Source organism: Schistocerca piceifrons, chromosome 8, assembly GCF_021461385.2.
Source record: "Schistocerca piceifrons isolate TAMUIC-IGC-003096 chromosome 8, iqSchPice1.1, whole genome shotgun sequence".
In the NCBI taxonomy this organism is placed as follows: domain Eukaryota; kingdom Metazoa; phylum Arthropoda; class Insecta; order Orthoptera; family Acrididae; genus Schistocerca; species Schistocerca piceifrons.
The window spans coordinates 434,106,372-434,130,659 of record NC_060145.1 but is presented as its reverse complement, the minus strand read 5'-3'; the positions used below and the strand labels follow the sequence as shown (position 1 = coordinate 434,130,659).

The following is a 24,288-nucleotide window of genomic DNA, read 5'->3' as shown; positions in this document are numbered from 1 at the left end:
ACATCCAGGAAGGTGGCTTGGGTTTTGGAGAAGGACCAGGTGAAATTCAGATTCGAAAAGGAGTTGAGGTTATGGAGGAAATTAAGGAGTGTTTCTTCACCATGAGTCCAGACCACAAAGATGTCATCTATAAACCTGTACCAGGCCAGGGGAAGCAGCTGTTGGGTCTTCAGGAAAGCCTCCTCCATGCGGCCCATGAAGAGGTTGGCATAGGAGGGAGTCATCCTGGTTCCCATGGCTGTTCCCCTGATTTGTTTGTAGGTCTGGCCTTCAAAAGTGAAGTAATTATGGGTGAGGATGAAGTTGGTAAGTGTGATAAGGAACGAGGTTTTTGGAAGATCTTCGGGTGGGCGTTGGGAGAGGTAGTGCTCAAGGGCAGAGAGACCATTGGTATGTGGGATGTTTGTGTAAAGGGATGTAGCATCTATGGTGACAAGAAAGGTTTCAGGTGGGAGAGGAGTGGGAATGGATTTGAGGCGTTCTAGGAAGTGGTTTGTGTCTTTGATGTAGGATGGGAGTCTGCGGGTGATAGGTTGTAGGTGCTGGTCTACCAGAGCTGAGATACGTTCGGTTGGGGATTTGAAGCCTGCTACAATGGGACGGCCAGGATGGTTCTCTTTGTGGATTTTGGGTAATAGGTAGAAGGTAGGGGTACGTGGCTCAGGTGGAGTGAGTAAGTCTATGGAAGCCGTTGTGAGGCCTTGTGAGGGACCTTGGATTTTTTGCAGCTCAGTCTGGATGGAGGGAATGGGATCCTGGGTAACAGCTTTGTAGGTTGAGGTGTCAGAGAGTTGACGCAGTCCTTCTGCCACATACTCCACACGGTCAAGTACCACAGTTGTGGAGCCTTTATCTGCCGGGAGGATGACAATAGAGCGGTCTATTTTCAGCTCCTTAATGGCACGGGATTCAGCTGGGGTGATGTTGGGGGTTGTCGGGATGTTCTTCAAGAAGGACTGGGAGGCAACACTGGATGTGAGGAATTCCTGAAATGTCTGCAAGGGATGGTTTTGGGGGAGGGGAGGAGGATCCCTTTGAGAAGACAGTCGGAACTGTTCTAGACAGGGTTCAACACTGGGTCTAGTACTTGGGGGCTGTGTTTGGGTAGTGAAGTGATATTTCCAGTTGAGGTTCCGGGTGAATGAGAGGAGATCTTTAACCAGGGCAGTGTGGTTGAATTTAGGTGTGGGGCTAAAGGTTAAGCCTTTTGATAGAACGGATGTCTCTGGAGGAGAAAGGGATCTGGATGAGAGGTTTAGGACTGAATTGGGACTGGTGATATGTGGCATTTGACTGTGGTTATAGTTGAGATTTGGTCTGTGTGGGGTATGTGCTGGGATGGGGAGATTGAGTAGGGTGGCTAGGCTAGGTTTGTTGGCTATGAGGGGGGTTTGTTGAAGGTTCTGTTGTGGTTGGTGTTTGTGAGGGATAGGGAGAGGGACCCCACTTCTTAGGTGTTGCACTAGCACTGTGGATAGTTTTTTCAGGTGGTGTGTGGCATGGAACTCAAGTTTAAAGCTGGCTTCTAGGATGATGTTCCTCAGTGTGTGTTCTGTTTTATGTGTATCTATCGGCTGTACTGAGCTGAGGTAAGTACTGGCCAGCCCCTCTATCTCTTTGTTAGTATTTGTTTCACATCTTATATGAGATTTTCCATTAATCATTCATTTTTGTTGTCCCAACAGAACTCCTATTCTCTCAATACAATTCTTTCTCATGATTAATGATTCCGTGTCACAACATTTCCCACATTTTAAGTTTTCTTTGATGTTATCACAACCTTTAATATTGTTTTTCATACAGATTCCTGCAAAAATTGCGTCATATTCATGCTGAAACTCAGCCTTGGAACAAAGCAGAAAACACAGAGTACATGTAGATTTATTGCTCATGTAAAGTAGCATTATCACAGTAAGTGAGATTCCACTGTCAGCGTGTTGGGTCACAGCAGTCTGTGTTATAGGTTTGCAGTGTTTTATGCTGAGTCACTGCCTTAATGATAATCACGCTCTGATCCTAGTGACTCTAGTAGCAAACTTCCTTCTGCCCAATACATTGTATTACAACAGCTTTAATTTGATTTCATAGTTGTATACACAGATCAACAACACTTTTGAAGATAGCCGTCTATATAGTGGGGTTTCTCGAATCATTGTTACTTCTATGTTAAATACGCTAATCCATAGTAGGCCCCCCAGCCTTAGGCTGGTACGACCTGATGTAATGTAAACATTCTTCGGCAAGATGCTCCATAACATGATAGCAATTTCCACCCTCCTTATCACACAGGATGTTCCTGAACTGAGTGACCTTGTCAGAAGCAAGCTTTAGATTTCATGCCTATTGTTCTCTGTTTGCGAAGACTGCCAGATTGAGTGTTTTCACCAGTATTGTGTTACAAGTATTATATGCCATAATTTTATGTTGATTATCAATAATACGTCTCACATCAGAACATGAATATCTTTTTAAAGTGGTTTCACAAAATACTTTTGCTTCTGTATTTTATTTATGCCATTGGGCATGATCACAACAAAGAAGGAAACCTGTGCATGCATTTGTGTGTCAGCAGCCAGTCACTGCTTTTATGATCGATGCATTGTATTCTGTGCAGAGACAAGTAGAGCTAATTACTGTTAAAAAGAAACAAAAACAATTATTTCAGATTTTTTAAACAGGCAAAATTTAAAGTGTTTCAGTTTCATATTTTGAACAAAATAGAAAAAATTTTGAACAAAATAGAATGACATTAAGAGTAATTTATTGATTTTCACTTGTGTTTAGTATGCTTACCTGTATTTTACACTTTCCTGCATTGTACACTTTGGTGAGTCAGTCTGCTGAAAAGTATAAAAAGGGGTTTTGCTGTACTGTTATACAAATTAGATCAGGTTTTTGCATCCTCCAAGGTTTGATTACTACTGTGCCTCAGTGATCGTAACTCTGAAATTCCCAACGAAGAATCAAAAGTTGAGTAGATTGCTATAATGACTCATGAGATGTTGAGAAGTCACAAATCACATTCTGGCCTTGAGAGTGTTTTTCCAGAAGTGGGTAGTCAGCACAGCGTATCCAAAAGAGAATGGGTGGTGGTACATTGTCACAGTGTGCTGCTGCTGCTGCTGTTGTTGTTGTTGTTGTTGTTGTTTTCTTCAGTCCAAAGACTGGGTTGGTGCAGTTGTCTCCATGCTGGTCTGGTCTGTCCTGTGCCAGTCCATTCATCTCTGAATAACTAGGCTACTGCAGTCTACATCCATTTGAATCTGTATTCATCCTTTGGTCTCCATGTACAGTTTTCATTCGCTACTTTCTCCCCATTGCCAGATTGACAATGCCTTGATGCCTCATTACACCTCCTGTCAACTGATTTCTTTTAGTCAAGTTGTGCCATAAAGATTTTTCTCCCCAGTTCTATTCAGTACCGCCCCATTAGTTACTCAATCTTCAGAGGTAAACTTACAGAATTGGAAAAGATTCTATTCTCTTTTTGTCTGAACTACTTAATGCACACATTTCACTTCCATACAAGGCTACTCTCCAGACAATTCCTTCAAAAGACTTCTTAACACTTAAATCTGTATTAAATGTTAACAAGGTTCTCTTTTCCAGAAACACTTCCCTTGTTACAGCCAGTCTCTATTTTCTATACTCTCTACTTCAGTCATCATCAGTTACTTTGCTGCTCAAATATCAAAACTCTTCTACCACTTTTAGTGTCTTATTTCATAATCTATTGAACCTGATTTAATTTGACTACATTCCATTACCTCATTTTGCTTTTGGTTACTTATTGACTTACTTACTTACTGATGGTCATCTTATAATCAGTTTTCTGTTCTTCTGTAAATAATTCTTGTCATTATTTTGCAGCACTGAAATAGATTCAGGAAATAGTCTTGTACTTACATCTTGGCTTGTTTGATGTATAATTAAATGTGAGATTAAAGTCTACTGGTTGTATTTGATGTACTCACCTGTGCAAAACTAGTAACTCTGTGTTTGAATGTTAATTTTTTAGCTCCTCGGTTCCATATACAAACCCTGTCTTCTGGTAGGCAGCAGAGTTGGCAATATCTTCTTGATGATTAGTGATCTAATCTCCTATATATGTTACATTCCTACCTTGATTTAGCTTCACTGAAAATAAAGAAACTAAACAATGTAATAAGGTCACACAAATTTTGAACCTTGTAATAATGAGTCTTGTGAGAATAATATTTTTGGTGTACATGTTTCATAAAAAAATATTTATTTTTCCCTTAACTTGCAAGTCTTCTTTTGGCATTGTATCGCCACTGGACAGTGGAAAGTAGCTTGCGGTATTCTGTTTACCCCTCTTGTAAACTCAGACTCTGGACACTGAAGGGTGAAAAGAAGATGAACGAGTTGCTGGTTGAGATGGGGTGAGTTACCTGTTTTTGTTTGCCTTTGTTTTATGTCTGTTTTTTCTAAAATGTAAATTTATTGATTCTTACCATATCATTGGTAATGATATTTGCTGAAAATTGCTTCATGTTATCTCTGGAGTGTGAAATTTGAGAGTTTTTCCTGGTATATAAATTGTTGAAATTACTCATAGGAGGCCAGCCAGGTGACATCTTCAACAATTGCCGATATTTTGACAAGTTCATCCCCTGTCATTTTCGAGGCACAAATGTACCAAGGGAAAGCCTTGCATGGGAATTTAAAACACTGATATGCATAGCATATCTGGAAAGATTCTCTCCCTCCCTCCCTCCCTCCCTCCCTCTCTCTCTCTCTCTCTCTCTCTCTCTCTCTCTCTCTCTCTCTCTCTCTCTCTCTCTCTCCCCCCCCCCCTCACCTCCTTCCCCCCCTCTCCCCCTCCCCCTGTGTGTGTGTGTGTGTGTGTGTGTGTGTGTGTGTGTGTGTGTGTGTTCACTAGCGCAGTGGCCGACAGCAAACTAATTACTCAGCAGAGCCAAATATCAACAGTACAACTACTGAAATATCTTACAAGAGCCAAATTTTGTAAACTTGAACTGTATAGGTAGGTTCATTGATAAATGGTGTTGTTATGGAAGTCCAGGGCTGACCTTCACTAAAAATGTACTGAATCTGATTGAGCTATGTTTGCTAAGATTGACCTGTTTGAGCTCTCCCATCCACATTTGTCATGAATAATTTTTTCATCTACCTCCTTTTGTCCCTCCTCTCTGTATATGCAAGCTATTTCAACATATCTTTCTCAATAGTCGAGACCACATCTTCCTTTATTCCACAGTGCTCCATAAGATTAACTCAACAAACTCTTCTTCAAGTCTTAAGTCTTAGTTACCCTGTAGGTACATTGAATAAAACTTGATATCATACTTAACAACAGTATCATACCTTTGTAAAATTATGTTGTAAAGTATCCATAAAATTAAATCATGACAGTGACTGACGAAAACAGTAATTTGAGCAGTGGCCTTGCATCTTCTTAGGCTAGTCAAATTTATATGTTGTTGTTTTTAATTTTTGGCGTAATTCCAGGTTCTCATCAATAAGACCATTACTCAATTTACTCTTGATAAGGTGGAGTTGGCAACCATACGAGTGCTGATTTTTAACTATAACTGTATTGTTTCCGGTGGGGACATGTGCTCGGAACTAATACATTGTGGAACACAATGCAGAGATACGACTTGTGACAGTACACATTGAGATTTTATCTTCCTGGAAATTATTTCTCAATATAAGGGAAAGTTAGATTGCTGCTTACCATAAAGGTGACACATTAAGTTGCAGACAGGCACAATGAAAAGACACTTCCACATTAGCTTTTGGCCAAAGCCCATGTCAGAAAAGGAAATGCGCGCACGCCTACACACACACACAATGCTACAGCAGAGTTGGAAACCAGGATTACATTCAAAAGATGTACTGTATATTAATTGATTCAGCTTACTGCAGGATTGGTGTTGACCCTACCAAAAGTGTCAAGAAAAAGACTAACATTGTACTGAATGAAAGTTCCTTGTTGCAAGATATTATCAAGAGTCATAATTCTTAATGTGATGTTTCCCCTAAATTATACAGAGTGTTTCAAAAAGGACTTTACAACTTTGAAAATTCATATAAATGAATTCATAGTATCTATAGAGATGATTGTAGCCAACGAAATTTGTTGCAGGGACCTACGATTATAAGGGGTGCTAACTCAGTTGCAAATTCTGTATAGAACCTGACAGGTATTGTATGAGGCATTAGTGCCTAGTTTAATTTTAACTGTTTTAGCTGTTTCTCACTGTCACTGACACTATCATCAATCATATTTTCTGTAATGTAGAATGAACGTGGAACAGTATTCCTGTATAGACTTTTCTTTGTGAACGAGCATTCAAAAGTGGAATTTTGCATTTCTCCTTTTGCATTTCTCCCTTGGCTCAGCAGTGAAACAGGGTGTGAATCAGACATTCAACAATGCTATAATCCCCCTTGAAAATGTCCTCCGCAGATTTGGATGAAATGTCGTGTTTTAAAGTGAAATCCATTTGACCATGGCATAATAGCCCAGAACATTTTATTAATTGTAACAGTCTGTGGGACTGTGATGTTGGATCCTGCCCACTGATGCAATATAGGGTGCCTAGGGAGTTGTTTTCTTGAATAGCTAAACAACATACAAGCAAATCTTATTAATATAAAAGCAAATCATATTAATGGAGTTTATTACAATAAATTGAACCGACCACACTTAACTCTGACGCAATTGGCGACATGCAAATAATCAATGTCCTTCGCTATATACAATTTCCGTGCAAGCTATCAATATAAGGCACAAGTCTCAGGTAAACAGTTAGGATGAGGGCTCATCTTCTAGTGTCCTAGTTAGCGTACTATTGGCTGACATCATCTCACAGTCTTCTCTGAGGTTATATTCCATGCCGATGTGCCAGCACTTGATGTTACGCCGGAACATGTGAAATAGAATGATGACATAGGCTCAGTTGTAGGGACAGCGTGTGACAGTCTTTGGTTCGTTGGTAGGATAATGGAATAAATGCAGTCAGTCAACAAAGAAGGCTGCTTGCAAAACTCTGTTGCATCCCATCTTAGAGCAGTGTCCAAGGGCAGCACAAATGATTGTAGATAAATGTAATTCATGGGAGAAAATTGTGCAAATGCTGAAAAGCCTAAATAGACTAATGCTGGAGAGCAGACATCAACCACCCCTTGAAAACCTACTTGCAAACTGTAGGGAACTGGTATTACTTGAATATACTGAAAATACTGAAGCCTGCTATGAAGTACATAGCACTGCAAAGAGAATAAGAAGCTGATTACAGTACACACACAGGCATTTTAACAATCATTCCTCTCATGTGTCATAAATGAATGGAACTGGAAGAAATGGTAAAATGTGGCTCATTAAGAATATGCAGCATTGCATGCCTCTGTGAGCATGATCTTTTGCGAAGTACCCAACTTAAAATGTCTGTTGCATGCAGTACCCTTTGCAGTGTTTTCTCGGAAGCTGTTTTAGATGGGCTTGGAGCCACTGACAGCAGCAATTCCTATTAGGTTGGAAACCCGACTGTCATTGACAAGGCATGACACTCTTCACTACACCCCATTGGTTTGAATCTCTTAACAACAACTCATGTTGTGTTAAATGTCTGTGAGTCAAACACCATTCCATGTAGACACTTCGGACAGACCTTGTTGGTACGCAAACAAATAGGTCAATTACATTCACTGTGAACTCAAGGATTTGTACAAATGTGATAGTTCCTTTCTGACACATCTTCTGCACTGATTCCACACAGCTGATTGAAAAATGCACACAGATTCACTACCATGACTGACTACAGTGATAAAGGATTATGAACTACTGGTACTTGTTCTATAGCACTTCAAAATAATCAGCGTGCTCTATTTAGAAGGTGTCCAATATTTTGTAAGGTGAGCTTAAAAATTGGAAAATAGTCAAGAACAAAGTTTTATAAAAAGAAACTCTTTCTGTAAAGGTCGTAAGGAAAGTAAAATTAAACAATGGAAACTCCATGTAAGAATATAAACAGTGTAGGAAAAGAAAGATTGCTACTTTCCGTAAAGATGACACGTTAAGTTGCAGACAGACACAATAAAAAGATACACATAGATAAGCTTTCAACCACAGCTTTCATCAGAATAAGAGAAACACACACCATTCATTCACACAAGCAAGCACACTTCATGCATGGATGACCACCAACTTTGGTAGCTTGCACTAGACTGCAACATCCCCATAGGCTGGAGCAGCAATCTGGAATGGGCTGTGAAGGATAAAGGATAGCAGTGTAGTGGTGGGGGAAGAAGGAACACTGTCTGAAAGTGTGTCCAGGTACTAGAATGCCAACAGGTGCAGTGTCAGGAGGTTGTGTGGCAGGGAGGCGTGAAAAACGAAGCCAAAAAGGAGAGGAGCAGGGAGAGATGGGTGGATGCATTGGTGAGGACAGCAAACAGAGTGTGTGAGAGATGAGAATGGGGAGGAGGTGAAGTGATTTGAGGGGGGGGATTGGAAACTGTTGTGTAGAGGGTGTGGGGACACTATGTTGCTGTAGTCTTAGGCCGGGTAGTTATGGGAGTGGGAGAATGTATTGTAATGATAACTCCAATGTGCGCAATTAAGAAAAGCTGGTGGTGGAGAGGAGGATCCAGATGATTCATTAGTGAAGCAGCCATTGAAATCAAGCCTGTTATGTTCAACTGCATGTTCTGCCACATGGTGGTCTACTTTGCTCTTGGCCATAGTTTGGCGGCAGCCATTCATCCTTATGGACAGCTGATTGATAGTCATAACAATACAAAAAGCTGAACAATGATTGCAGCAGAACTGGTAAATGACATGGATTCTTTTACAGGCAGCCCAACCACCGATGGCGTACGATAAGCTTGTGACAGAACCAGAATAGGAAGTGCTGAGTGGGTGGATTGAGCAGGTCTTGCACCTGGGTCTTCCATGGGGATATGATCCTTGTAGCAACAGTTTGGGATGGGCATAGGGATGGACTAAGATGATGTGGAGGTTGGATGGGTGGCAGAACACCACTTTAGGAGTGGTGGGAAGGATCTTGGGTAGGATATCCCTCATTTCTAGGCATGATGATAGGTAATCAAGGTCCTGGTGAAATATGGGATTCAGTTGTTCCAGTTGTGGGATGGTACTGGGTGACAAAGCTCCTTGAGGTCACGTCAAGGACAGTAGCATGGTGGGTTGATGATTATCAGGTGAAGCACGTGGGAGAGAAGCTGTTGAGATTGTGAAAGAATGAAGATATGTTGTCTTGGCCCTGAGTCCAGATCATGAAGAGATCATCAGTTAACTGGAACCAGGCTATGAGTTTGGCATTTTGGGAGGCTAGGAAGGCGTTCTCTAGGCAGACCATAAACAGGTTGGCATAGGAGGGTGCCATACAGGTGTCCATGGCTGTGTTGTGGATTTGTTTGAAAGGTTTCTCTTCAAAGAAGAAGTAGTTGTGGGTTAGGATGAAATTAGTGAGGTATGAGGAGTGAGTGGGGTATGAGTCTGAAGGATGTTGGGAAAGGTAGTGTCCAATAGTGGAAGACCATGGATATGAGGAATTTTGGTGCATTGGGAACTAGCATCACTAGTGACAAGTAGGGATCGAGGGGATAGAAGGGTGAGGATGGTGGAGAGTTGATGAAGGAAATGGTTGGCATCTTTGATGTTGAAGACTTGATGTCTGGCAATTGGTTGGAGGTGTTGGTCAATGAGGGCCAAAATTCTTTCAGAAGGGACAGAATAACCAACCACAATGGAGCATCCAGGATTGTTGGGGTTTGTGGATTGTGGGGAGCATGAGAAAGTAGGCATGCAGGCTGTTATAGGGGTGAGGAGGGAAATGGATTCAGGGAGAGGTTCTGGGCATGGCTTAACTTTTAAGCAGGAATTGGGGTTGTGTGCTCCTGAAGGCCAGCCCACACATCTGACGCATTACAGGTGACTGGGTAATGCATAATTCGCAGCCCCGGGTTGACAGGTAGGATTTGCACGTACCCCCCTTACAGGCCAGGCCTAGGGAGGTGTGATTGCCTGAGCTGCAACCGTCCCAAATTGCCGATCGGTCCCTCTGTCAGGTGTTCGGGAGGTGTGACCTGAGATGTGAACAATCCTCTATGGCAGGTGCACCCCCTTGTGAAGGGGACCCCCAGTTGGAAGGAGCGCGCCATCGGAGACAATGGGAATCATGGGGAATTTTCTCGCAACGAGTCAATCATCTTCACAGTCAACGTCTACGGAACATAAACATAATGAGGCTAATGATTCAAATACCCTTCCCGCTGCATCACAGTTCCTCATGGTCTTACGTACTGAAGACGGTCAATCTTTTCACATGGTAAATCCATTTATTATTCAGAAATATGTTGGTGCAATTGCCAGCTCTGTGAAATCCTGCTCTTGAGTACAGAATGGCACTTCGTTTTTAGATACTACTTCTGATCCTCAAACACAACTGGTTGCCACCTCGCTTCTCCATGGCTACCCTGTTTGTGTCGAGGCCCATAGAACTTTGAATTCTTCCTGTGGTAACATTTACACTAGGCTGCTTGATGGTCTAACCGAGGCCTAAATCCAATCTTACCTCTCTGATCAGGGTGTTATTGCCGTCCATCGTGTAATTAAAAAGGTAGATTCCTCCTTAGTGCCCACCCGCACTCTTTATCTCACCTTTGGTAGAGTGGTGGTTCCGTCCAAGATCAAAGCAGGCTATGAAATTATCACAGTCCAGCCATACATTCCGAACCCAATTCACTGCTACCAGTGCCATCATTTCAACCACCCTAGAAAGTCTTGTCGATACCCAGCCAAATGTGTAACCTGTGGTAGGGATGTGTATGAGGGCAATTGTCTGCCTCCTTCTCCCCACTATATTAACTGCAATTGTGGCCACGTTGCCTCCTCTCGGGATTGTCCCATGTATCTTGATGAGGGGGCTGTCCAAGAGATTCAGGTAAAAGAAAAAGTGCCTTACCAAGTCGCTTGCAAGTTATTGGCTAGTGACAAACTGTGCATTTTCCCTTCTGACACCTATATCTCTGTTCTTATTCCCCCTTGCTCCATGAAGGACATGGCCACGCAGACATGCAACCGCCAATTCAGCTCTGAGGTTGTGAAATCGCTTAGTGTCAAGGTAGCATCACCATACCCCTGTCCAGCTGTGCAACAAGCCATCAAACTCTCACCTCAAGAGACAAAGCCACCCACAAAACAGCACCCGAGTCTTCGTCTAACCAGAAAGGCTCAAAGAAGTCCATCGAAGACAAACGGTCTTCTCCTTCGCCGACTCAAAGATCTTCTTGAGGATGCACATCACCAACCATTTTTCATTGTTGGACTCCACAGACTGACTGCATAAGCAAGCCGATGCTTCTGTGGGCACCATGGAGCAGGATCCTCCTGCTCCTGTGCCCTGTAGTAGCGACTCTTCACAGGCTGTCACTCGGCAGCCACCGACATCTCTTCCTCGTCATGACTCTCCTTCAATGGAATGTTTGCGGCCTTCTGTCCCACAAAGAGGATTTACAGCTGCTTTTAGCATCACAGTGTCCCCTTGTACTCTGCCTTCAGGAAACAAAATTGCACCCTCACAAAGTCTTTGAGTTTTCACATTTCTTAACGGTTCATTTTGACATTTCCCCTGAGGTTGGAATTCCATCTCATGAGGGCGTCATGCTGCCCATACAGGATGACATTTGCTGTCAACCTATCTCCCTGACTACCCATCTTCAAGCTGTTTCAGTTCACCTTTTCCTTCCCCACTTGACTTTTTCTTTCTGTATCGTTTATCCCCCTCCGTCATTCGATGTCACCGGGGCAGACTTCCTTCAGCTTATTGGGCAGCTACCGCCCCAATTTTTGTTACTTTAATGCGCATTGTCCCCTTTGGGGTTCTCCCAGGACCTGTCAGAGAGGTGCTCTCTTGGCTGACCTTCTTAACCAACTTAACCAGGGAAACAGTGTGCCTCAGAGTTCCGTCCTGAGTGTCATCCTATCGCCATTAACCCAATGATGGCCTATCTCCTGCCAGGCATCTTCAGCTCCCTTTTTGTTTATGATTTTTCCATCTATTGCAGTTCTCCATGGATCTGTCTCATTGAGCGGCAGCTGCAGTGATGTCTTGATTGACTTCACTCCTGGAGCATTGACAATGGCTTTCATTTTTCCACTGACTAAACTTTCTATATGAATTTCTGGTGGCACAAATGGTTTCTCCTGTCATCTTTACATCTTGGGCCTGTTGCCCTTCCATTTGTTGAAGCTATGAAATTTCTGGGGCTCGTGCTCGATGACAAACACTCTTGGTCCTCCCATGTGCCTTACCTGGCAGCCCGCTGTATGCGGTTCCTCAGTGTCCAACGTGTCCTCAGTGCTACTTCCTGAGGTGCCAATCGAACCACCCGCCTCTGTTTGTACCGGTCCCTTGTCCGTTCAAAACTTGACTATGGGTGGCTTGTTTATGCGTCTGCACGTTCATCCCTCTTACGCCGTCTCAACACCATTCACCATTGTGACATCCGTTTGACCACTGGCGCCTTTTACACTAGTCCGGTTGATAGTCTGTATACTTAAGCTGCTGAACTACCACTGTCCTACTGCCATGACTTTCTCCTCAGCTGGAATACATGCTGTTTGTCTGCAATGCATGGGCACCCATCCAGTGGCTCCTCCTTCAATGCTTCCTTTGATCATCAGTATGGGGCGTGTCCCTTTTCTCTGTTACTTCCTGGAGTTCGCTTTCAGCACTTGCTCTGGCAGCTTAACTTCACACTACCTGCAACTACTTCATCACCTTGGCTTCGTGAAGTGGCCCATGTTAACCTTGGCCTTTATTCGCTTCATAAGGACACTACTCAGGCCTCGCTCTATTGCCTTCAGTTTCACGCCCTTTGCGATAGTACCTTTGTATACACTGATGGCTCTCGGGCTGACTGTGGGGTCAGATGTGCCTTCGTCATTGACACCTGTGTTTTTCGATATCGGCTTCCAGCACACTGCTAAGTATTTACAGCCAAGCTCATTGCCCTGTATCAGGCCATCACAGACTTTTCAATTGCGTCCTCTGCCCAGACTCTTTCAGCGACCCTTCAAATTCTGTGTGCACCATACACTGCCCATCCCTTAGTGCAGCAGGTCCAGGAAAACTGTAACTTGCTCACTCTTGTTGGAGCCAGTGTGATGTTTCTGTGGGTTGCTGGTCATATCGGTCTTCCAAGAAACGAGGCTGCTGCTGCTGCTGCTGCTGCTGCTAAGGCTACAGTCCTCGTACCTCAGCCCGCTAGTTCCTATATTCCCTCCGATGATTTCTGTGTTGTCATGAGGTGTTGTCCCTTTGGCATCGCCAATGGTCCTCCTTTCACGGGAATAAGCTCTGGCTTATTAAGCCTCTCCCAGCGGCTTGGACGATCTCCTCTCAGCCCTCCCGGGTGGAGGTCATTTGAACTAGGCTGCGTATTGGACACTGCCTTTTTAGCCATCATCGTTTGCTAAGTGGCGTTACTCCACCAATTTGCACACATTGTGCCCAAGTTTTAACTATCCGCCACTTCCTGACAGAATGCCCATTTTTTAACCGTTTATGTTCCTGCTTGGGTTTGCCATCTGAGTTATCAGCTGTTTTAGCAAATTACGTGTGGGCTGTCGACTGTGTTTTACTTTTTATCTGCCAAAGCAATATGGCGAAGGCTATTTAATTTTTAGTTCTGGACCTCCATTTCTGTGTGGTGCGTCTTTGAGCCCTTTATCCACGTGCCTGTTTTTGGCTCTACGTGCCTGTTTTTAGCTGTCTTCTCTAATGTCAACTGGGAGTGACATATAGTCGTTTTTTAACTTCTCTCGGTCTTTGTGTTCTATAGTTTTGACATGGGCACATATGACCCCAGTTGTTTTTTGCACCCTAAAGCAAAACAAAACATCATGTGGCAGTTTCCTCTTGTTTGCTGTACAAAAGAATGTTTAGAGATATAATCTAGCAATTTTATCACATTTCATTTGCTGCTACCTTATAAGCAGAAATATTATACATTAATTTATTCATGTATTTGTTTGATTATAATGAGTGTGTAAGATTTTTATTTGGAATTAGTTATAATGGATAGGGTATACACAGTGACAGGGGTGATGTGTGCTATAATTAAGTCGATACTGCTTTCCCTCTCAACTCCATTAATTAGGAGACAGATATCCACTGGGGTGACAAGAGTCAGGGGATGGCAGTGTGCACATATATAGATGAGGTTAGTATCGTGCACAAGGTATAAAAGGGCAGTGCATTGATGGAGCTGTCATTTGTACTCATGTGATTCATCTGAAAGGTTCTCAAAGTGATTTTGGCCGCGCGACACGAATTAACAGACTTTGAATGCAGAATGGTAATTGGAGCTACATGGGTGTGACATTTCGTTTCAGAAATCATTAGGAAATTCAGTATTCTGAGATCCACAATGTCAAGAGTGTGGCAAGAATACCAAATTTCAGGCAATTCCTGTCACCACAGACAATGCTGTGGCATTCATTAAATGACAGAGCAGCGGTGTTTGCATAGATTAGTCTTTGCTAACAGACAGGCAATACTGCAAGATATACAACAAATGTATCCATTAGGACAGTGCAATGAAATTTGGTGTTAATGGGCTCTTGCAGCAGACAAGCAATGTGTGTGCCTTTGCTAACGGCGTGACATTGCCTGCATCCTGGGCTCGTGACCATATCACTTGGACACTAAATAGCTGGAAAACCATGGCCTGGTCAGAGAAGTCCCAATGTGAGTTGGAAAGAGCTGATGGTAGGGTTTGACTATGGTGCAAACCCTGCGAAGCCGTGGACCCAGATTGCTAGGAAGGCACTGTGCAAACTGGTAGTGGCTCCATAACGGTGTTAGCTGTGTTTACATGGAATCGATCGGGTTCTCTGGTCCAACTGAACCAGACATTGATGGAAATGATTTATGTTCGATTGCTTGGAGACCATTTGCAGCCATTCATGATCTTCGTGTTCCCAAACAACAATGGATTTTTTATGGATGACAGTGTGTCACGTCACTGGGACATAGTTGTTTGTGATTGGTTTGAAGAACATTTTGGACAGTTTGAGCAAATGATTTCATCACCCAGATCGCCCGACATGAACCCCATCGAACATTTATGGGATATAATCAAGAGATCAGTTCATGCACAAAATCCAGCACTGGCAACACTTTCGCATTTATGGACAGCTTGTAGCGGTTCCGCCTGCTTTATTTATTTCTTTGTTTGTTGTCCTCGGTACCGACTTGCTGCGTTGCTACACTGGCTGAAAAATGGGTTGTGGATTCCGACACTGACTACCGTATATAATGTAGCCGACAGGTCCACAGTTGCGTTTCACAGTACTTTAATTTCACTTGTCACAACCCCCTAATAATACACAGTTGTATGGCCAGCGCACTATTGTTTAACTTTCGATAAGCCTCATTATTAGTTTGCAGGCAAACCTCCACATACTGCTACAATACTTTCCTGTTGAACGTCAACGAATAGTAAAAACCTAGCCACAAAGTTCACAGTTCTTGAAGAACAAACAGGTACGTATGGATCAGACTTTGTCACTAACATGTCCTAATTGTGTACCACTTATTACACTGTTAAGTTGATGCATTGTTGTCGTTCTAACCAACACAAGTTCCTCATCATCTGAAACTTGGCTGTGGACTGACTGTCTCGTGACCAAAACTCTAGCCCTTATATATCATCACAATAATAGGTACTGAAATTTCACATTGTTTGATGTTTAATTTACAGAAATAACAATTAAAACTTAACTCATTAAATTAACGGAATACATCAAAAACTTGCATATTTTTAACAGTTGCTTCTACTACAAGGTTTAGGTCAAATTATGTGTTTAAATCATGAAATTAACAAATATAAGTACGCAAATAATACTTTTGACAAAACTGAAAAGTACTTGGGAATTAATTAAGGGCTGGCTTTGCCAACATGTTTTCAAATAGAGCCAAATAGATACTTTAAGATTACTAGTATTTTGTCTTCCAAATGTTTATAATTAGTACAGAATTTATATTTGTTTGATAGATTACTAGTATTTTGTCTTCCAAATGTTTATAATTAGTACAGAATTTATATTTGTTTGATTTCACACTATAATGAAAGGTACTAACTAGGAATAGTCAAAATAAATTAGAATATCAATTACATACACAAAACTAGATCTGGTGTTAAATTCTTAAAACTGAGGGCCAACCTTTCTGTTATATGAAAATGCAGATTATATTCATGTATGCTAATGATAAATAGTTCAAAGTAACAAAACCAATTTAAGGAAGCAGATGGCAAAACAAGAGGGGAATTAAAATTATCCCAGCTTGCTTTGTCACAAGCCATGGAGTTAGCATGGCTCTGTATTTCTGCAGGAGACTTCCAGTGACTTGTTGAGGCCTTACAGTGTGTAGTTGCTGCACTATGCCGGGCAAAAGGAGGTCCAACTGGATATTATTAGGTATTCCTTGTTACCTTGGTGTAATCCAGTGATAGATGATTTAAGAAACTGGAGAATGTCTGGTAATATGAAGAACAGTAATTGTTTTGAGGCCAGAAATGGTACTGTTTATTGTGGAAAACATGGCCCAGCAAATCCTTTGACACATTCACAATTACTTAATATTCTGTACGCCACTGTTTGACCTGTATCATTTCGCGTTGAAACTCTCAAATGAAATAACGTGGTATAGATAATCATATACCAAATAGATTAGCAACTTTAATCAAACATTGCTGGCCCGTACATATTCTCAACCCAACTGTGTAGGTCACGCAACTCCTCTGCCTGCTGACTGTGGACTGCTAACTTCTGCCACCTAGCATTAGTGCTCAGCAAAAACAGTTGCATCTTATTCAAAACATTGCTGGTCAGCAACGATTACTTTAAATTTGTACCTCAGCAGAACCCGAGGTAGCTGCAACATGTGATTACGCATTTAAATAAATTGACTCTCAGGTGTTAGAAATGATAGCAAATAACTCGACCTGTGATGGTACAGGATCTTCACAGGAGTAGGAAGTCGATAATTGTAGTTAGAAACATCCAGGCATTTGTGAGAGGGAAGGGGGAAGGAAACTAATTATTGCTTCTGTACCAGTATTTGACTGGAGGTGCATAGTGCGACTCAGTGAGTTGCGATTTTTTTTGTTTTCAGGTGAAGCAAGGTGTCAAGTGCATTGTCATCCAAATAAGGCATTTAGATTTCAGTGTACGGAGGGTGTAGTTAGGCCGGTGGTGGTTCTGTGATGTTTTGAGGGTGTTTTTCATTCCAAGACTTGGGGCCAGTCATTCAGGTTACTGTGAACATCAAGCAGGATGTTTACTTCAGTACTGTCGGTGAGCAGGTGTTGCTCATTCTTATTCATTTTCATAATGAGTATTCTGTGGACAATTCAATCTTCTAAGATGACAACATATCTGTCACATGGCTGAACAAATAGGTTCCTGATTTGGTGAACACTAAGTCATGCTATTGGACATAAACTGGCCCATTAAATCGTACAATTTTAATCCCACAGAAAGTGTGTGGGACTATTTGGAACAGTGGGTGAAACATAGCAATCAATGTTCGTGCAGTTTCGTAATTCATAAGGATACACCTATAATCATTAATGCGTGGCTTTGGTTTAATATGGCGTAAGTGAATACCTGAAGAAAATTGTGAACTCTTTTCCTCCCTGTATTGACGCCATTATCAAGGCTAGGAGTGGTGTAATGTAATGTCTCATGGAGGTGACAATTTTTTGTCTGATCTGATTAAATTTACAATGAAAGCCGTCTGCTGTTGATTAAATAATATAAAAGAATGGAAACCATTCCTGCGTTGGACATTCATTCATCTCCCTCATACTTTGTGTAGTGGTTGGTGTATTGTTTATGTAGATATTGTCGCAGGAAAGTGGATTATGATGGCATTGTCACTCACTGTCAACACACATATCTTGCAAGTAAATTTTGGTAAAAGAGTAACAAATTTGTCTTAGACCTCCAGCAAAAATGTTCAACTGTCATCAAAACTAATTTATAAATAAATAAGACAAAACTGTGGATGTTCTACAGTACTCATTTATTTACTATTTTTCAGCATGCAATTGCATCACAAGAGAATAACTTGTCATCAAAGAGGATTCAGTCTTGGTGAAAAACTTTGTAAAGGGTCTTACTTGTGGAGAGTGATGGGCAAAATAGAGTAAAAGTAACCTTGACAGTTACCCTGAAATTGTAACATAAGTGAAAATGTTGAAGCTACACAGTAAATAAATATGAACCATTAAAACCAAATAATGTGTATTGGAATATGTAGTCCAGTTGTTACATGTTCTGTTGTTTCACCATCTGTATATCATCTTTCTCATTGAGCGACACAGAGAGTGTCACGAAAGAAGTGTAGGAGTGGGTTGTGGTGTGACTATCACCACCCTCCTATAATCCAATGTCTGTTCGTTAATTCTGAAGGCAGTTGAAATTTGGGCTGCTGGCCACAGTTTCACTGCAGTTGACACACTTGGATAGTGACACATGTAGTGTAAGGTAGCAACTGTAGAATTCAAAATAAACAGTTTTCATAATATTCATCTGTTATTGGTCTTCATTGTAGAAAATTGTAGGCTTGTAGTACATTCTGAAATGCAATATTTTATACTGGTGTAGAGGATGCTCAGGTTCATTTTATTAAATAATGTGAATACTGGCGGATTTTCTGTTGTCAAATAGACGTATTTTTAGTCATTTCACTTCAAAATACAAATTGATGTTACCCACCATGCTAACACAACACACACATAACATGTTCTCCCTGCCCACATTTCCATTTTATTCTGAACCGGAACAAAGATTTACCTATAACAACATGTAGCGAAGAAAACACTCTCTTATAATGATCTATTCATGCAGAATCATCTTTGAAACGTACATTACAAAAACAAAGTACAAATAATTGTTTATAATTGTATATATTTTCAAAAAGTCCATAATCATCATATAATTACATGAAGTGTTTATATATGTTGACGTTTACAAATTTTAGTACAGACACATGGTAGTGGATTTCTGGTTTTGAGTCTTCAACTTGGAAATCAGTCAAATTATTCAAGATTTGTTAGTACCTTTATCTCATCATAACCAGTTTTATTGCAATCACCCCCTCCTCCCCTCCCCCCCTCCCCCCCCAAAAAAAACTGAAAGCATGAAATGCGAGAAGAATTTTGGTACAAAATAATTAAACTGGTTATGTGAACAAGATTTTGGAGTACAACAAATCAGTATATATTTGTACAATCTTCATTACATGATATACAATGTTTTCGACTATCTTAGCAATATTACTTCATTCAAAAGACAACAAGAGCAGAAGTTTGTCTTTACAAAGTTCTTTTCCCACAAATTTTCAAAACAATTAAAGTCTTCTGACTTTTTACCTATTCTGTAGCTTTCAGGTTGTTACATATGTGATTTAAGATGAATGGGATAAGCAAAAGATGGTACACATAACAAATATTTCTACTTATAACTCTATTCTTTGACATAAAATTACATTCATTGATTTTATCACAGTGGTATGACAGTAGAACCTGTATTTTATGAAAAGTAAGTATTTTGAAAAACTTAGAAGTATTGTGATCAACAAATGCCTGTAAGTAATCACTACACAAAAACATTTTCTTTATAGTCTTTTGTATACTACTATTTATAAATGTGACTTCAGTTACTGAAATATTATTGATTGGTTATGCACTATGATCGAAAGAGAACACTTAGTCCATGCTTTATAGAAAATATAGCAACATACTTTAGACCGCAGAACAAAATTAGTGTACTTACAGTGAAACCCTTATTTTACATTTTCATACAGTCCATACTTAAAAAATGCAAAATTAAAAGAAAAGAGTTGAGGAAAATGTTAAAATCCACAAAATATGAGCTAAAGCACATGTAATTGCCATATGTGATTAAAAATCACAATCCTTTCCAATACTCTGTATATAATACGTATTAAGCAAGGAAATAAAATGTACAATACAATGTTCATACAATAATTTGTGGTAGTGAATTTCATTGGTTCCTAAAAAATCACAGATGTGTAACAGCAAGTAAAAACCCATCAAAAAATTGAAATTGGTATCCAGATACAAGGTAATCGATCCATTTTCCGACATAGTTCAACCATAAATTATAGGTTCAAAACAAGTGTTTTTAAGAGATAATGCTTTGTGCTCACGCAGAAAAAAAGTAAAAATTGATGAATGTGTTGAATTAAACCGAAAACATCACAACAGCTAAGTGGTGAAACCATAAACATAAATGTGGACATCTGCTTAATGACAAAGTATTGCTTCTATTGTTTAATGCTTTCCTTAAAAGCTGCATGTCATATGCTCACCACTGTTAAAGTGTTATTTTATGCTAGATAAAACTGATGTTACAAGCTTATTAGAAATCAGCTCAGTGAATTTCTGTACAATATGTAAAATGTAAATTTAAAAGAAAGCTCAGGTGCTACAGTTTTGCTTCATGCTCTCTCTCTATCACTGTGTAACGGTTCTCGTTGAATGTGACTTAACTTTAGCTTCTTCTGCTTGGTCCATTGATGAATTAATGCAAAATTTTCATGCTTAACAAAATTTATTCACATTAATTGACATCGGAGCTGCACACTCATCATGTAAACCAAAAACGGACAGACTTCACTGATCTCTTTGCTTCCAAAAGTAATTTCAAAACTGACTTGTTGCAGCATCGCTGCATTTCTTTATATAGAATCTTAATGATAGCTTCCAAATTAGTCCATTATTAAATTTGCACAATTTCAATGTTACAATTAAAATTTACAAAACCTACAGAAACTGATGATACAGCCGAATAAGGTATAAAATACAATATTTGAATAACAATCTTTTATAGTAATATCCCCCCCCCCCCCCCCCCCCATGAACCATGGACCTTGCCGTTGGTGGGGAGGCTTGCCTGCCTCAGCGATACAGATGGCCATACCGTAGGTGCAACCACAACGGAGGGGTATCTGTTGAGTGGCCAGACAAACATGTGTTTCCTGAAGAGGGGCAGCAGCCTTTTCAGTAGTTGCAGGGGCAACAGTCTGGATGATTGACTGATCTGGCCTTGTAACATTAACCAAAACGGCCTTGCTGTGCTGGTACTGCGAACGGCTGAAAGCAAGGGGAAACCACAGCCGTAAATTTTCCCGGGGACATGCAGCTTTACTGTATGATTAAATGATGATGGCGTCCTCTTGGGTAAAATATTCCGGAGGTAAAATAGTCCCCCATTCGGATCTCCAGGCGGGGACTACTCAAGAGGACATTGTTATCAGGAGAAAGAAAACTGGCATTCTACGGATCGGAGCGTGGAATGTCAGATCCCTTAATCGGGCAGGTAGGTTAGAAAATTTAAAAAGGGAAATGGATAGGTTAAAGTTAGATATAGTGGGAATTAGTGAAGTTCGGTGGCAGGAGGAACAAGACTTTTGGTCAGGTGATTACATGGTTATAAATACAAAATCAAATAGGGGTAATGCAGGAGTAGGTATAATAATGAATAAAAAAATAGGAGTGCGGGTTAGCTACTACAAACAGCATAGTGATCGCATTATTGTGGCCAAGGTAGACACAAAGCCCATGCCTACTACAGTAGTACAAGTTTATATGCCAACTAGCTCTGCAGATGATGAAGAAATTGATGAAATGTATGACGAGATAAAAGAAATTATTCAGGTAGTGAAGGGAAACGAAAATTTAATAGTCATGAGTGACTGGAATTCGTCAGTAGGAAAAGGGAGAGAAGGAAACATAGTAGGTGAATATGGATTGGGGGGAAGAAATGAAAGAGGAAGCCGCCTTGTAGAATTTTGCACAGAGCATAACTTAATCATAGCTAAAACTTGATTCAAGAATCATAAAAGAAGGTTGTATACCTGGAAGAATCCTGGAGATATTAAAAGGTATCAGGTAGATTACATAATGGTAAGACAGAGATTTAGGAACCAGGTTTTAAATTGTAAGACATTTCCAGGTGCAGATGTGGTCTCTGACCACAATATATTGGTTATGAACTGCAGATTGAAACTGAAGAAACTTCAAAGAGGTGGGAATATAAGGAGATGGGACCTGGATAAACTGAAAGAACCAGAGGTTGTACAGAGTTTCAGGGAGAGCATAAGGGAACAATTGACAGGAATGGGGGAAAGAAATACAGTAGAAGAAGAATGGGTAGCTCTGAGGGATGAAGTAGTGAAGGCAGCAGAGGATCAAGTAGGTAAAAAGACGAGGGCTAATAGAAATCCTTGGGTAACAGAAGAAATATTGAATTTAATTGATGAAAGGAGAAAATATAAAAATGCAGTAAATGAAGCAGGCAAAAAGGAATACAAACGTCTCAAAAATGAGATCGACAGGAAGTGCAAAGTGGCTAAGCAGGGATGGCTAGAGGACAAATGTAAGGATGTAGAGGCTTGTCTCACTAGGGGTAAGATAGATACTGCCTACTGGAAAATTAAAGAGTCCTTTGGAGAGAAGAGAACCACTTGTATGAATATCAAGAGCTCGGATGGCAACCCAGTTCTAAGCAAAGAAGGGAAGGCAGAAAGGTGGAAGGAGTATATAGAGGGTTTATACAAGGGCGATGTACTTGAGGACGATATTATGGAAATGGAAGAGGATGTAGATGAAAATCAGATGGGAGATAAGATACTGCGTGAAGAGTTTGACAGAGCACTGAAAGACCTGAGTCGAAACAAGGCCCCAGGAGTAGACAACGTTCCATTAGAACTACTGATGGCCTTGGGAGAACCAGTCATGACAAAACTCTACCATCTGGTGAGCAAGATGTATGAGACAGGCGAAATACCCACAGACTTCAAGAAGAATATAATAATTCCAATCCCAAAGAAAGCAGGTGTTGACATATGTGAAAATTACCGAACTATCAGTTTAATAAGTCACAGCTGCAAAATACTAACGCGAATTCTTTACAGATGAATGGAAAAACTGGTAGAAGCGGACCTCGGGGAAGATCAGTTTGGATTCTGTAAAATGTTGGAACACGTGAGGCAATACTAATCTTACGACTTATCTTAGAAGAAAGATTAAGAAAAGGCAAACCTACTTTTCTAGCATTTGTAGACTTAGAGAAAGCTTTTGACAACATTAACTGGAATACTCTCTTTCAAATTCTGAAGGTGGCAGGGGTTAAATACAGGGAGCGAAAGGCTATTTACAATTTGTACAGAAACCAGATGGCAGTTATAAGAGTCGAGGGGCATGAAAGGGAAGCAGTGGTTAGGAAAGGAGTGAGACAGGGTTGTAGCCTCTCCCCGATGTTATTCAATCTGTATACTGAGCAAGCAGTAAAGGAAACAAAAGAAAAATTCGTAGTAGGTATTAAAATTCATGGAGAAGATGTAAAAACTTTGAGGTTTGCCGATGACATTGTAATTCTGTCAGAGACAGCAAAGGACTTGGAAGAGCAGTTGAACGGAATGGACAGTGTCTTGAAAGGAGGATATAAGAGGAACATCAACAAAAGCAAAACGAGGATAATGGAATGTAGTCAAATTAAATCGGGTGATGCTGAGGGGGATTAGATTAGGAAATGAGACACTTAAAGTAGTAAAGGAGTTTTGCTCTTTAGGGAGTAAAATAACTGATGATGGTCGAAGTAGAGAGGATATAAAATGTAGACTGGCAATGGCAAGGAAATCGTTTCTGAAGAAGAGAAATTTGTTAACATCGAGTATAGATTTAAGTGTCAGGAAGTCGTTTCTGAAAGTATTTGTATGGAGTGTAGCCATGTATGGAAGTGAGACATGGACGATAACCACTTTGAACAAGAAGAGAATAGAAGCTTTCGAAATGTGGTGCTACAGAAGAATGCTGAAGATAAGGTGGGTAGATCACGTAACTAATGAGGAGGTATTGAATAGGATTGGGGGGAAGAGAAGTTTGTGGCACAACTTGACTAGAAGAAGGGATCGGTTGGTAGGACATGTTTTGAGGCATCAAGGGATCACAAATTTAGCATAGGAGGGCAGCGTGGAGGGTAAAAATCGTAGAGGGAGACCAAGAGATGAATACACGAAGCATATTCAGAAGGACGTAGGTTGCAGTAGGTACTGGGAGATGAGAGTAGCATGGAGAGCTGCATCAAACCAGTCTCGGGACTGAGGACCACAACAACAACAACATAGTAATATATTTAGTTTTCCTTAAGAAAATCATTCTGAACTTTAATTA

General features: G+C 40.8%; 1 protein-coding gene across 1 annotated transcript in view; it reads left to right on the top strand.

The window, feature by feature from the left end:
* LOC124711459 (cell division control protein 45 homolog) overlaps positions 1-24,288 on the top strand; it is a 143,661-nt gene that overhangs the window by 70,082 nt on the left and 49,291 nt on the right. Inside the window, exon 8 of the mRNA XM_047241553.1 lies at positions 4,272-4,403. Coding sequence (XP_047097509.1) covers positions 4,272-4,403 — 132 coding nt within the window. The remainder of the gene's footprint in view (positions 1-4,271; positions 4,404-24,288) is intronic.